This window comes from Myodes glareolus, chromosome 6 (assembly GCF_982192425.1).
Source record: "Myodes glareolus chromosome 6, mMyoGla1.1, whole genome shotgun sequence".
NCBI classification, from domain to species: domain Eukaryota; kingdom Metazoa; phylum Chordata; class Mammalia; order Rodentia; family Cricetidae; genus Myodes; species Myodes glareolus.
This window is the reverse complement of record NC_142031.1, coordinates 62295394-62310953: the sequence shown is the minus strand read 5'-3', so window position 1 is coordinate 62310953 and position 15560 is coordinate 62295394. Positions and strand designations below refer to the sequence as shown.

General features: G+C 43.1%; 1 protein-coding gene across 3 annotated transcripts in view; it reads left to right on the top strand.

Annotated features, from left to right (window-relative positions):
* The window catches only part of Cyria (CYFIP related Rac1 interactor A), a 113616-nt gene that overhangs the window by 85782 nt on the left and 12274 nt on the right, over positions 1–15560 (top strand). For all 3 annotated transcript variants that reach the window (XM_087907245.1, XM_087907247.1, XM_048439722.3), the window contains 6 exons: positions 7426–7547; positions 8673–8778; positions 12918–13054; positions 13503–13580; positions 13743–13859; positions 13955–14034. In XM_087907245.1, the coding sequence (XP_087763371.1) occupies positions 7426–7547; positions 8673–8778; positions 12918–13054; positions 13503–13580; positions 13743–13859; positions 13955–14034 (640 nt within the window). The remainder of the gene's footprint in view (positions 1–7425; positions 7548–8672; positions 8779–12917; positions 13055–13502; positions 13581–13742; positions 13860–13954; positions 14035–15560) is intronic.

Sequence of the window (15560 nt, the reverse complement as noted above, 5' to 3'; positions counted from 1 at the left end):
GTCCTGCAACAAAGAGCACAAATTGTTCCCCAGAAGCCCGCCATACTCTTCTCACGCAAGACCCATATTCAGTGAGCAACCACGCTGGGGAACTCACAGCTGCCTGTAATTCCTTTCTAGAGAAAACCAGTGCCTCTGACCTCCCAGGGATCCTGCACACATGTGCACACACACACACACACACACACACACAATTAAAAATTAAAGATGAATCTTTAAAATGTTAGTGTTCTTATGAGACAAACCTATGTCTCATAAATTAATCCAGGGATAACACCAATATGTAGGGAGTGATAATTCGGGAAATTCTTTTTAAAATTGTTCTATCAGTGTACTTACAAAAGGCTTCAGTTTCCTGTTCTTGGGAACAGAAGTTTGTATCGGGTTAGCCTGTCATCTGGGATGCCTTTGTGGACTCCGGTCCACTTCCTGCGTCAGCTGCTCTCTCCTCGTGCTTGTCACCTCTCAGCCAAGCATCTGCGAAAGTGGCTCAGAGGCGGCTAGGAGACGGATGGGAAGCATTTTTCTCATTTCGTGACCAAATGTCCTTTTCTCGTATGCTCACTTGACAAAGGTGAGTGATAAAAATCAAAACAGAACAAGCCTGCAAAGTGGTTTCTGGATCCAACACAAATACCCAGTGACAAAATGTGCTCTCCCAGGGCCTGGAGAAGCAGCTCCCGGGTAAAGTAGTTGTGCGATTGTGGGGACCTGAATTCGGATCCTCCAGACTGGTATAAAGACGGGTGTGTTGATACATCTGTATATCCAGTGCTCTTGTACTTGGAGACACAGGGATGCTTGGCCCCGAGGGTTGTGTACCCGCCTGTGTGCACAGTGGTGAACAAGAGACTCTCCAGAGAGGTGGAAGGTGAGGCCTGACACCTGAGGTTGTCCTCTGGCCTCTCTACGTATGCGCCTATACTTATGTGTGTGCGTTTGCATGAGAATATGCACAGTATACATACATATGCACAAATTCAGAGAGAGTTTCTTTATATCCCATGATATTCTAGCACTCCGGCTTTCTGAGACCTTTAACCTTGTCTAAACTCCCCGCGCATCAAATTCAGGAAGCAGACATGGCTATTATTAACTTCCCTTTCTTCACCTGAGATCTAATCTGGAGTTTAGGTGTGTGTGTGTGGGGGGGGGGAGGTGTGTTAGCCGGTGTGCCCCGAGGGCGGTATTCAGTGAGTGCTAAGGTGACAGAGGATTTGCTTAGAGCACTGGGTCCAGGGATCCCAGTGAAGCAGATGAAATAGACAGCCCTTCACTCGCCCAACCCTGCTCAGTCCCTGGGGTGATTGCTCTGTGGAAAGATCTTTGGGCTCTGGTGTGTGATAACTGATGTCCTGTCCAAACAAATGTGTCAGCCGGGTCCCACTTACATTGTCCAATGAACCCTTGGATTTCACGCTTCTTTTGTAAACAGTATCGCACTATAGGCTATTACCATTGTACATTCCCCCAAACTTAACACCAGGTAATTATTTATGTCTCTTAGTTTATTCAGAATGCAGGAGAGGGTGAGAGAGTATGGAAGTGGGTGGGAAGATGGGTTGGAGATTAAATTTATGGCCTGGGCAAATCCTTTCTGCCGTTTCTTGCTCCAGTGTTTACACAGCAGCCATCGGGGCACAGAGATAGAGCTATACATCCTGATGATGAAATGCCGTGGCTGCCTTCAAGACCAAAGGCATCTCATAAATTGTGTCTTCTCCTCGGATTATTTTAGGTTAATTTGCTTCTCTGTCAGGTTCCCCTCACAGGCCTAAGTAGGCTGTTGGGGGGAAAGGTGTGCTAGTCCTTGCTGCCTTTGAAGACAGGATGGGGCCCTGGCTGATTCACAGAGATAAAGCTCTTTTGAATTGACAGCCTCTTTCCAGTTGGAGGCCGGCTGTTGTTCCCTGTGAAATCTTTCTGACAAACAAAGACAACTGCTTTCTTCCCCTTTAGCACAGAGGAATGCCAAGCATTCAGCTTTGAAAAGAAAATATCAAGAGTCCTCCAGAGGGATACCTTCCTCCTAGCCTCCAGCAACACCCAAAATGTTGGCAGTTGACATGCACCAACCCTCACTAGCAATTGCCGGCCAAGGAGAAGTCCATATATCCCCTGCCTGGGAACAAAATGAATATCCTTTGTCTTAACTGATAAAAGGGTTGTTTACCTACTTAGCATTGTAGACGCGTGAAATCTGCTGAGTTCTTCACAGCCAAAATGGGGATGTAAGGTCATAATACATAGGATGAATTTTCATACTTTCCACAGCAATGGGTCCAAAAACGACCCTTAAATCAGCTCCTGGATAATGGCTAGGATACAGATGGTCCAGGCCTTCTCGGAGTATTGGCTTCTGAAATTGCCTGTGTAAATCACAAGGATTTTCACAGCTCCGTCGTCAGACGGAATGAGCGCTCACTTCATGTAGCCATTCCTCTCAATTCGCTCAAGTCGTTGAAGATGATTAGACAGTCAGGATGAGAGTCGTAGAAGAAACATCACTGAAGAAGTCATTGGCTATGTATGACTGGAACCAAGGACTCCCTACCATCAGGAGTGGTAGTGTGAATGCGTGTATGTGTGGATATGTGTTTTTGTGTGTGTATGTATTTGTGTATATGTAAATGTGTGCATGTGTGTAAGTGTATGTGTATAGATGTGTATGTGTGTATGTGTATCTGGTATGTGTGTATGTGTACACCAATGTGACAAATGTGTGTGCGCATGTGTGTATGTGTGTGTGTGTGTGTATGTGATATACCACTTCATAAAAAGTCAAGCTTCCTGTTAAAAATAGAAAAGCAAAGACCATAGTTCAGAGTTGCTAGTCACTTAGCCAATGCTCTCAAGGTTACTGGGGAATTATGCACAGTAACCTTTTCCAGCACTAATTCTTCAGGGTCCCTTTTAAGATGTCATTTCTCGACATCTGAAAACTCAATGAACTTTTTAAATCTGGTCAGCAGTTGGGTCTGAATATGGGTAGTGCTGGAAGAGAATCCAAATCCTCTTACAGAGCTGTCCCAGAGCGCAAGGCAAGGGCAGTGACGGGGATGGCAAAGGTAGGGCTTTGACAGCTTTTTAGTCTCCCAGACACAGCAAATGTCCCAGTAGCTTGCTAGCCACAATGAGGCCCTGGGCAGTGGGAGATTTAAGCACACGTGTTGATGAAGCGAGAGTCAGTTTGGTCACCATTGAATACGGATGTCTTAGTGGCAGACACATAACAGGACAGAGGCTGTGGGGATGGAAGCGTTGTTTCTCCCACTGCCCCCTAGCACCCACATCCCATCTCCTGGCTGAGTCCCAGCTGAATCCAGCTTCCCATGTTCTTATTGAGTATCTCTATTAAATGTGATAGCACAAGAGTACCAAATGTGTGTGTAAACTCTGTATCCAAAGAACTCAGAACTCAGAAAAGCATCTCCAAAGGAGGCTGGAAATGTAGCTCGGTAGGTGGAGTGCTTGCCTCACATCCCTGAAGCCCTGGATTCCATCCCCAGCATGGTCAGGTCTGTGTCACACACCTGATTTCCTAGCCCTTGGGAAGTGGAAGTAGGATGGTCAAGACAATCAATAGATTATATAGTGAGTTCAAGACTAGACTGAAACACGTGAGACCCTGTCTCAAAAAAAAATCTAGAATGTGAAAACTATATATAAATCATTCCTTCAACTATATGTCTGACACATTTTCCTTGAGCACATACTATATACTAACCAGGCACTGAAAATATGTAATCAGATGAAAAAAATATGGTCAGAGCCCTATGCCTAGTGGATAAAATTATTATTAATTAGTTCTGAATTTTTAGTACTGTGGGATGTAAGTGGAATGAATCATTGGATTCCATATGGATTTGGGGCAATGGTAAATATCACTTGGGGTTACGCAGCCCTTTTGCCACTTGCATAATGAGACAGACACTAGGAAAGACACATCTAATATGCAGCCTGATCCATATACATTCCGGGATAACTGTAAGTGTGACTCAACACCTTTGTAGGTGACAGCAGCATGTCACATTGTCAAAAGTTTGAACAGTCCTGAGATTAGAGTCTCTCAGCTGTCCCTGCACTGGGAAAGCTGGGTGCCCCGACAGTGATTTGGGTCCCTTGTGGAATATTCCACCTTCCGGCCCAGAAGGCATGGTGGCCTGTTTGCTGGCATGAGGGACCTAACTGTTGGCTGGAAGAGAAATTGACTTCAATTCCATGGCAGGAAAGGTGGGAGAAAATCGGGTGTCCCGTGGGAGTAGCAAATTATGGTAGAAAATGAGCCAACACATCTCTAAGTCTTGATGTAAGAGGAAGTGTCTGTCGGATTAGGCTTGTGCAGCCCCTAACAGGACTATGCTACCAAGCATCCCTAATGGGCCAAACATCTGCCAAAGGAAACAATTTCCCAGAAAAGGAGGCTGGGCACTGAGGGTCCTGTTTATATTCTCTAGCTGCTAGGAGAACAACTGTCAAGTAGAAAATGCTCACCCTGCACCCCAAGTCTGCTTCCTGTGGCATGGAAAAGATGCCACCCCCTAAGCCGTTCATGCGAACTCTTTGTGGCCAAAAGAATGTCCCTGCCAGTTTATGTAGCAAAGTGTCACTTCACCTGCCATGGAGACAGGAGCTGGTTGTTTGAGCTGTAGGACCACTTTGAGGCCACTCTGTAGGATGTTTATTTTTGAAAGCACTTAGGAAATTTCTGTCTTTTCTATGAAGTGGCGTGAAAGCTTTCTCCCTTTGTGTTCCGTGGTTAACAACAGGATGCTTTTTAGATTTTGTCTGTGCCCTGTGCTGCTCAGTTTAAATTCTATTTCATATGACACTATTCCTTAGTGACTTGTTGAGATGAGGCCATGTGGCAGGGGAGATGCAACACATCTCTTCGCCTCCAGGGACAACCCTCTTCCACAAACAGTGTAGAACTCTGAACCCTCAGATGGGGCACACTCTCTGTTTTGCTTGTCTCTTCTCTAAATGCTTCATCAGAAAATTTTCTACCTTAGAAACAGTGTGTTCCTGGTTTGAGTGAGTGCTTTTTTTTTTCTTTAGTTTCCTGTTGTGTTGTTTTAATTTCATGTGTATGGGTGTTTTAACTACATGTTTGTCTATGTGCTGTGTATGTACCTTGTGCCTAAGGAAACCAGAGGAGGGCATCAGATCCCTTGGAACTAGAGTTACAGATGGTAATTAACCACTCTGTGGGTGCTGGGAACTGAACCCAGTTCTTCTGGAAGAGCAGCCAGTGCTCTTAGCCACTGAGTCGTCTCTCCAGTTCCTGAGTGCCTCGTTTTTATTGGCTTTGTAGGCTTCTTGCTTTGCTTTGTTTTGTTCTTCTTGTGTTTTCCTCCTTGCCACTATTGCAATTCAGAAACTCCTCGCTCCTCCCTTGAATTTTCTCTGAAGTGCTCTCCGCAGCGACAGACTTCCTACTCATGGATGTGCAGGCTTCCTTTTATGACATCCACATTGCTTTGAGGAAATGAAAAGGGATAACATATGAAGTGATTCATATTGTGAACAACCTGAGACCTGACACTATTTACGCAATGTTTGTGGGAAGCAAAGGATTCAGGGATAAAGGAGGAATCAGCTGTTCTTTCCCCTTCATTTCCAGGTCAGCCTCTCTGATCTCTCTCCCAACATCTCTGTCCGCTGCTGGCGCAGCTGTGTGACATCTAGCCACCTGGCCCTAGGCCACTCTGTTCCCTCCTTGTGGATATACCTCCTTCCCTCTCTCACCTCTGCTACCATGCTCTAGTCCTGACATCTCCAACACCTTCCAAACCACATCCCTTTGTCCTGTGAAAAGATTAAATAAAATTGGGGTTGGCTCAGGGAAGTGTTAGACTTTATACAACTCTCTCCTTGTCACTCTGTTAGCCAAGTCACATCCCTCATCTCAGGATTTAAATACCTGGAAACAAAGTCACATGGCATATTGTCTGTTCCTCTCTTCCTGAGCAGTGGCATCGTTTTACAGGAAGAAACTAACCTGATTCTTAGCACTTATGAGATCTGTGATAGCCCATGTTTCTCCACTATCGGTCTCCGTGAAATGCTTCTGGGAATAAGAACCGGCAAGGTATCCAGGGATGTCGGAAAGGAAGAACTTCCTGGAGGGCTTAGATGGCACCTGTGGCTATCAGAATGCTGCCTTCGTGTATGTGGCCTACACTCATCATGTGTTTCTGTGGGTACCACAGTCAAGACTAAAGATAAACAGAATGGGCCTTTAGACAATGATCTCCCGGTGTGTCTTTCCTGAGAAACTTTTGTGCGCACATCCTACCCCCATTGACTTCCTTCTTCTTCTAGATGGGCCGCTTTCACTTTCATGGGTTTTCTTTTCTAAGAGTGTTTCCATGCCCTGATGAATTCGCAGAAGACTCTATCCATTTCTTGGGTCTTAGACGGGGTATTTATGTGTATTAGGATATTACAGTGCTTTCTGTATTTCACGGTTCTAGAATGATGTGCTGCTACTATGCCCTCAAGGGTTAATTACCCAAGTCTTTATCATTATTATTATTATTATTATATTCATTTATTTGGGAGAGGGTGTGACGTGGCACACATGTGGAGGTCAGAGGATAATTTTTCAGAAGTTGGTTCTCTTCTTCCACTAGGTGGGTCTCGTGCATCAAACTCAAATTAGGCTTGGCAGCAAATGTATTTGCCTGCTGAGTCATCACACCAGTCCCAAATTAAATGAGCTTTAAAAGTTGATTAGTATATACATATATACTAATTCATATAATAATATAAATGTATATGAAACAGTAGAAGTATATAAAATAAAAGAACTATGCATTAAAGGGGGTTTTTCATCTATACTCAAGTCTACATGTTTTTCAATGATGGATATAGCCCCTCGTTTTTCCTGTTCAGAAGCATACCCTATACAGTATTTTGGCTTTACAAGATCAAGAGAGCTGTGGAACTGCATGGAGGGAGGATCCATAACTTTATCAGTAACATTGCTCTCCACACTTGGAAATGGCTAAGGTGGTACATTTTATGTTATGTATTTTGACAACAATGAAAGTGATAGCTTTAAGGGAGAATAAACTCAATGAAAGGGACATTAAAAAGAAGTTTGGCTTCCCCAAAACCATGCTTACCCTTCCTATTACCCAATGTGAACATAAGGTATACAAAAATACATTTTATATAAATTAGCAAATGAACACTTAGGACAATTTGCTCATACGAGGTTTAATGTGTACAAAAAAGGTTGTTGAATGCTTTGAATTGAGTCATGGGCAGAAGCCGTGTTCATTTTTTAAAGTTACAGAGTGACTTCCAAAGCTGGAGGAGGAGAAGGGACTGCTTAGCTGGTAGACCTGACTGTTTACGGACGTTGAGAGTTGTTCAGAAACACCAGTCTCAGTTTCTCATGGTTTCTCTGTCACTTAGATGCCCAGCCTACAGAAGGAGAACGAGAGATATGGAACCAGATCAGTGCTGTCCTACAGGACTCCGAGAGCATCCTCACGGACCTGCAGGCTTACAAAGGAGCAGGACCAGAGATCCGAGATGTAAGTCAATGACAATACTGAACTGACTAAACCCTGGGAGGAAAAACCTTATACACATGAGCAAGCCTACATACGTGTGCACGTACATGCACACGTGCACACACACACACACACACACACACACACACAAGTGCATGCACATTCGATGATTAAGGCATAGCCTTAGTACTAACTAGAGTGCACAGTAGAAGAATGTGGAACTCCTGTCTAACCAGTAAGGCCAGTAGATGACCTTATTTAAGGGCAATATTGTCATAAAGCCCAGGATGTTGAATCTCTGAGTCATGAGATCTAGGATGACATGTGCAGTTGAACTTTTGGGATTACCTTAGTAGGTTACAACAGTGTCACACATGACATCTAGAGAACACCCACTCTAAGGAGAGTGTAGATCTAGTTTGTTTATATTTTCCGACGTTTAAAAAAAAAGTAATACAAATTAGTAGCCAAAAACCTAAGGAATGCTGAATAGGCGAAATAGTCTTCTTCAAGGAAGAGCACACCAAGTAGTCAGGAATCACCCTATATGGACTGAGCAGTCTGTATTTATTTAGGAACACGCACACACATACACATTTGCATAAAAATTATCCGCCTCTGCCACCGTCCTCATAAGAACATACCGAATGCTACAAAGGAAAAGTCTATTACAATACAGCATTTCTACTTCAAGGTTACGTTAAGTATAGAGCTTATTACAGACCGGCAAGAACACAATGTGTTATCACAGAGAAGGCGTAATAGCTGCAGCCTCTGTTCTTCATAAATAGCAGTCTTTAGATGAATCAAGTGCTACTAGAGAGTGCTACGTCTTCCAATTCTGATGTTTGCTTTGTTTTCTTGTTTGTTTTATTTTTTAACCAAAGAATACAGCAGCAAGTCAGATGAGACAAGATCTACCTGAGACCCATAAGCTTCATGCTTAAGTATTGAAACTGCCTTCAGAAATGAGTTCTTTGGGGAATCATCCAGATAATCATTGTCCACCAAGGTGGTTCTAGTTCTCAAAGCACACTGGGGATTGCATTTTTTAAAAATAACCTACAATCATTTAGGGTACTTTGGAGTGGGCTTACTACTTTTATTAAACTGGAAACTCATCATCACCCCATTTTTCTTCCATAGGCAATTCAAAATCCCAATGATATTCAACTTCAAGAAAAGGCTTGGAATGCAGTCTGCCCCCTGGTTGTGAGGCTGAAACGGTTTTATGAATTTTCCATCCGCCTTGGTGAGTCACTATTACAGTTATCATGTTCCACATGGCACTTCTTATATCATTATTATTATTATTATTATTATTATTATTTTGCCTTTTGAGAGGGTAGAGGGAGCAGCTCTACATGTTGGAAAAGGTCGCCCACTTGCACACTATGAGACCATTTGTAAGCAACTTTCATCATTCCTGTTTTTTGTGATCTGCCACATGCATCCTTCTCTGAAAATCATTGATTGGCACACAGAGAGTCTCTATTGGCTCATGGTCCCTTGACACTTTGTCATCATGTTCATCTGGGTCCAGCTCTTCAAAGCCTACTGATCTCTTTGAGATTTCTTTTTTACTGTTATGTAGGAAATTTCAAAGACAGTTTCACCTGAATTGGCAGTTTGTCAGTAACTTTCTTCTGTGTCCTGCAGAATGTCTGGCAGGCTCTTTCATGAAGGAGGAACCCTGAAGGAGTGTCTCACCTTCTTTAGGCAGCCTCAGCAGTCATTTTTCTGTGGGTCCTGCAAGTCCAGTCAAATCGGTCAGGCAAGAGCAGTTTCTTGCCCAAATGGCTAACAAACTCCGTGGTTCTCTTTAATGCCCATCTTCCTTTTGAAATAATTGATGCTGTCAAGAGCAGATGTGTCTCATTGTCATGAAAAGTCTAAGTTCTTAAAACTTTAAATGCCATATTCTGCTGTTTGTCTTTGAGAGTTTTGAAGAATAACTGTCCATCTGAAATACAACTTTGTACATCTAGAAAACCTAACTAACATGACTACAAGCTTGACTATTATAGATGACTATCTCTTTACCTATATTTCTTAATTATGTATTGCATTTTTAAATGATCTACACAAACCAATACCTTAATCGAGAACAGAACTATACATATAACAAAGTTGACCTTAAGTTTGCATCAATACACCAAGATCCATACCAATGCAAAGTATCCATCTCTATAGTATATCCCCCTTTAAATGTAAACAAACATTTATAAAGAATCATTTAGGGACTTTGGGTATAGTTCTCTTCAAACTGCTTCCTTCTTTTTGTTGGGTGAAATAATTTTGGGGGATGTTCACAGTGACCTTTCAAGGAGTCTTAATCAATAAAACCACATTAGTCTAGAAAGACTCCATGGGTTCTCATCCTCATGGAAATAAAAGTAGAACCTCTTTTCCAAAGCAACAAATCCTTAGACCCAAATTTTGAAGTTGAAATACCTTTAAAATTTATATGTTGGTTTAGCTTAGCCCATACAATGAAATGTCTCTCTATACTTAGCTCCTTCACAGTCAAAAAATTCAAAGAAAACACAGTAATATACATAATCCAGACTCTCTATGTATATTCCATCTTTACATGGCTTATTTTTCTTTCCTCTATAAATCTATTACTGTCTGTATTCTGTCTCTTTAAAGATTTTGTTTTATTTTTTTAAAACTATTTACTTCCTTCTATAACTCTCTATACTCTTTTTTTTTCTCTCTCCCAAGCTGTGATCCATTTAGAGGTCTTTTTCATCTGAATCTGTCTTTATTGCATATCTGTAATCTTTTTTTGACCAGAACTGCTTCTTAAAATGCTCAGCAGGGTGGCTAGAACTAAGGCTGCTTTGCCTTTTGGCTTTACCCATTCTAACATGGCCAAGATCCATTTACTACCTCTGAGACTGCCGGGTGGGAGCCATGCTCACCACCTCAACTCTGGTAACCAATTGGCGCATGCTGCCACCAAGTAATTGCAGCATGCTGCCCGCAAACCCCATTCAAGTGCTAGGCCTTCTGAAAGAGCCAGAGTCATTCCTGCTGGCGACCAGGAAGCTGCCATTTTAAAGGAAGCTGTGTAGTTTTTACTGCTAAAGCTGGGTCAGGAAACCTTAAAGGAACTACGTCTCTTCTTTCTGACAGCAAATAGAGCAAGAAGTTGCATTAAACTCTATTTTTTTGTGTGTGTGTGTTTAGAATTTATTTTCAAACTCTCTTAAGTTTTTAAGTGGATTTAGTTGATCACATTGGTGCCAATTTATTGGTCCCACCTGAACTTTACTCAGTAAGTCACAGCCATGTGGCAATTCACAGATTCATAGAGATGGGTTAGTTTAGGACATGGAGCTAGCTAAAAATATGGTTAAGCTATTGACTAAACAATATTGCAAATAATATAGTTTCTGTATAATTATTTCAAATCAGGGCAGTCAGGAAATGAACTTACAGCCTCTGACAACACCTCCTTCCCTTCCTCCCTCCTTGTGTCCCTTCCTCCATCCCTCCTTTCTTCTCTCCCTCAGTTCCACTCCTCTGTCTCCCTTCAGAAAAGAGCAGGCCTCCCAAGGATATCAATTGAACAATGCATGACAAGCTACAATAAGACTAGGCAAAAATCCTCTTATTAAGGATGGATGAGGCAACCCAATAGGAGGAAAAGGGTCCCAAGAGAAGGCAAGAGATTAGCAGACACCCCCACTCCCACTGTAAGGAGTCTCACAAGAACAACAAGCTATTTAACCACAACATCTATGCAGAAGACCTAGGTCAGATCCATACAAGTTCTGTGATTGTTGCTTCAGTCTCTATGAGCTCCTATGAGCCCTGCTTAGTTGATTTTCATGAGCTATGTTCTTATGGTGTTCTCAGCCGCTCTGTCTCCCACAATTTTTCCACCCCCTCTTCCATGGGGTTCCCTGATCTCTGCCTAATGCTTGACTGAGGGTCTCTGCATCTGCTCCCATCAGTTGCTGGATGAAGCCTCTCTGATGACAATTGACCTAGGCTCTGGTCTATTGGTCTCAGTTCTTAACAAAAACAAAATTGGAGGATAGAGTTCATTTGAATCCATAGTCTCCTCGCATGCCCAAAACACAATTAACTGAATACAAAATGTAAGAAAATAAAGTTAGCATTTTTACTTTAGAGTTACAACAAAAATAAACTGCACAGAAATAAGATGACTCTGCAGAAGCTGGCATGGAGGTGAGTAAGGTTGACAGACTGGCTCCATGCCACCAGCAGTGTGGTGTAATCACTGTCAGTGCTTGGGGTTTCATCTGTTAATATAGTAACGGTAGTCAGCAACTTTTGCTTTAATTTGCCACTAAAATGAGGGCCATATTCTAAGAGAAAAACCAAAGCTGAACCCATGACTTGATATTGAAAAGGACTTGATACTCGACCAGCTAAGGGAAGAGTTCAAACTGATTTCACAAAGAAGGTTGCCCCATGTTCTCAGGCAGAAGATAAATCGAATCTTCTGTTTCCTCAGTGGGCATTTGGATGTAGTGAGCTGAAATTCCAAGAACCTGAGTTCTAGCTCAACAGAAAGAATTTGCATCTTGTGTGTCCTGTCTTTTCAGTAACGAGATTTTACCATCATAGCAGCAACACCAATGGTAGCCCTAGTCAATGTAGGAAGTGATGAACATCTCTACCTTTTAAATAAAACTTTACTCATAAAAAAAGCAGTGGGCCAAATTTGGCTTATGGGTCATAGTTTATCAACTCCTACCATTGAGGATTGGTTAAATGACTTTGCTGTTAAGATATATGGGAGCAAAAAGAGTGGAGAATGATTAGAAATAGGCAAATGGGAGGGATGAGGTTATTGTAAGAACATAACAAGGGTAAATGTGGTAGATTTGTAGAGAAATGTCATGGGGATGTAGAAAGAGAGAAGCATGCTAGAAGAAGACCTAAATTTCCACTGTGTTAAACAAGTGACTTAACTCGTGTGTTCAGGGCTCTTGGATATGTGTGTGGAGTCCAGAGACTGACACTGGTGTCTTCTGTTGCACGTGGACTGGCTAAACTACCCAGCCCCAGGGAGCTTTGACTTTTCTATCTCTGTCCCCATGCCCCCGACACCTGGGGGATTTTTGTGGATGCAATAGGTATGAATTGGGTTTGTACAACATTTTACTGATTGGAGCCCTCTCCTCACCCCTCATCTCACCTCGAATCATTAGTGCCTCTCATGCACGCAAGCTCCATTCATGTATTTGTGGTTTTCTACAAGGCTCAGAAAGGAGATTACTAAGTGAACTGGGCTCGGGAAACCCTCAAAAAGGGACCAGCCACACAAGTTGCCTCTGAGAGTGTCAACTTGAACTGGGTACTGTGCTTTTAAGGATGTGTCTGACTTCCCTGTCTCCCCTTGACTTTCAGAAAAAGCCCTGCAGAGTTTACTGGAATCTCTGACGTGCCCTCCTTACACACCAACCCAACATCTGGAGCGGGAGCAGGCCCTGGCAAAGGAATTTGCAGAAATCTTACATTTTACCCTGCGATTTGATGAGCTCAAGGTCAGGCCACACGCGCTGTGGGAGTTGAATGGGGTAGTGCTGCTTTATGGTTCTTTAAGGCTGTAGGGTCGGGGTGGGAGAGTAAGATGGAATACCTCCCCCAGGAGGTTTATAACGTGGTACGTATTTGCATTCTGTGTGCCCAGAGTAATCTATGAGGGTGACTTACCTGGGGAAATTTGGAATCTGTCAAATGAGCGCAGAGAACCCATACAAATATCTTTTTCTTGCTGGGCAAACATGCTTTCCCAGAAATACAGCCCACAGTAAGAATAGGACATATTTCAGAACACTGGAGTGATAGGTCCTTATTTTTAATGGTTCCCCCGGTCCTTGAATGACAAAGAAAACTTGTGCTATATTTGCAATCCCTCGTGTCTGGGCTCCTGATACCGCCCCTTCACCTGTTTCTGGAAGGTGACCTTCTTTCTTCTCTTCCACATTTCAGATGAGGAACCCAGCTATTCAGAATGACTTTAGTTACTACAGGAGAACAATAAGTCGCAACCGCATCAACAACATGCACGTGAGTCCCTGTGTAACTCTAGCTGGGGCCACCATCTCCCCATGGCTGCTTTGACTTATGTGTCCAGCCAGGCCCAGAGAGAAGGCCAAGTCCTTGTCTATAATTTGGTTGTGGAGATAAGGACGTTCTCTTTATAACTGTTTCTGCTCTTGTTTCCATCAGTTAGACATTGAGAATGAAGTGAATAATGAGATGGCCAACCGAATGTCCCTCTTCTATGCTGAAGCCACGCCGATGCTGAAGACTCTCAGCAATGCCACAATGCACTTTGTCTCAGAAGTAAGTGCAGCCAGTGAACCGCACAGAGTGATCTTTCTTTACCATGCATGCATATTACTAGGATGACTAATGTGTGTTTGTGTCTCTCCACTTAGAATAAAACCCTGCCAATAGAGAATACCACAGACTGCCTCAGTACCATGACAAGCGTCTGCAAGGTTATGCTGGAGACACCGTAAGTGAAACCGGAGGTGTGGGCATGGCTAAGTTTCCACCAGGCTGGGACCTGGTCAGATGTGTTGATAGTGGCATGTCTTCTTTCAGATGCCAGATTAAAGTTTCCCTTGTAGAGTGTTTGCTCCGGTTTCAATGGGAGCTTAGGGTGGTCTGTGTCAACGTTAGATCCATTTCACAACTGAAGTAGCTGACTTGCCCATGGGTTGATTGGCCTCACAAAGTTTTAGCAGCTTGTCATGTGCTCTAAGAAAGTGGTTCTCAACTTTCTAGTGTGGGTGACTCTTTTTAATACATTTCCTCACGTTGTGGTGACACCCTAACCAGAAAATGATTCTCATTGCTACTCCATAACTGTAATTTTGCTACAGTTATGAATTGTGATGTAAATATCTGATATGCAAGCTATCTGATACGTGATCCCTGTGAAGGGTTTGTAGGACCCCTAGAGGGGTCGCAACCCACAGGTTGAGAATCACTGCTATAAGCCATGCAATGAAATGGTGAGATGGGCTAGGTGTGTGGGTGTTATTATGAATATACTGTAGAGATTTAGAACCAAGAGTAGCAACGATAAGACCGCTGTGAAAGTAATCCCCCCACTCCTCTCTTCACCCTCTGTTTCTTTGTTCCTAAACTGCTTGCCAAATACTCAACGTGAAGGATGATTAGGGTCATGAAGGATGAAGGACACAGTTACAAGGGAAGGTTGGGGATGCACTTAGTCTGCACTGCTCACTGTGATTACAAATGAACTCTGGCCTCTCTGGACCTTCCTTGTACTTTGTGTGTTATCAAGTTCCCGTAATACCATCTGCTCCGTCGGGTGCCGGAACCCAGAAGTGTCACAGGCACCTTATTATAGCAGCTGGCTGTCTTCAAATATAAAACGATCTTTTATCATTTTATATGTTGCAGGTGTGTATGTGCATGGTGTTTGTGTGTGTTCGTTTTCACATGCATATGAGGATGCACATGTGTTTGCTGATGCATATATGTGTGTGTGTGTGTGCACATGTGTGCCTCTGTGTGTGTATGTATATGTGTGTGTGTGTATGTGTTTGTAAGCCAGAGGTTGACTTTGGGTGTCTTCCTTAACTGCTCTCTGGCATGTATATTGAGGCAGGATCTGTCATTTGAACCCAAATTTTGCTGATAGGACTAAGCTGGCTGTCAGCTTGCTGCAGGTATGCCCTGTCTCTGCCTCCCAAGAGCTGGGAGTGCAGGTGGGACACTATGTTAGGGTTACTATTGATGTGGAAACACCGTGACCAAAAGTAAGTTGGAGAGGAAAGGGTTTACTGGCCTTATACTTCCACATTGTAGTCCTTCACTGAAGGAAATCAGGACAGAAACTCGACCCGGGCAGGATTCTGGAGGCAGGAGCTGATGCAGAAGCCATGGAGGGGTGCTGCTTACTGGCTTGATCCTTGTGGCTTTCTCAGTCTGCTTTCTTATAAAACCCAGGATGGCATCATCCACAATGGGCTAGGTCCCTCCACCATCAATTGCTAATGAAAATGCCTG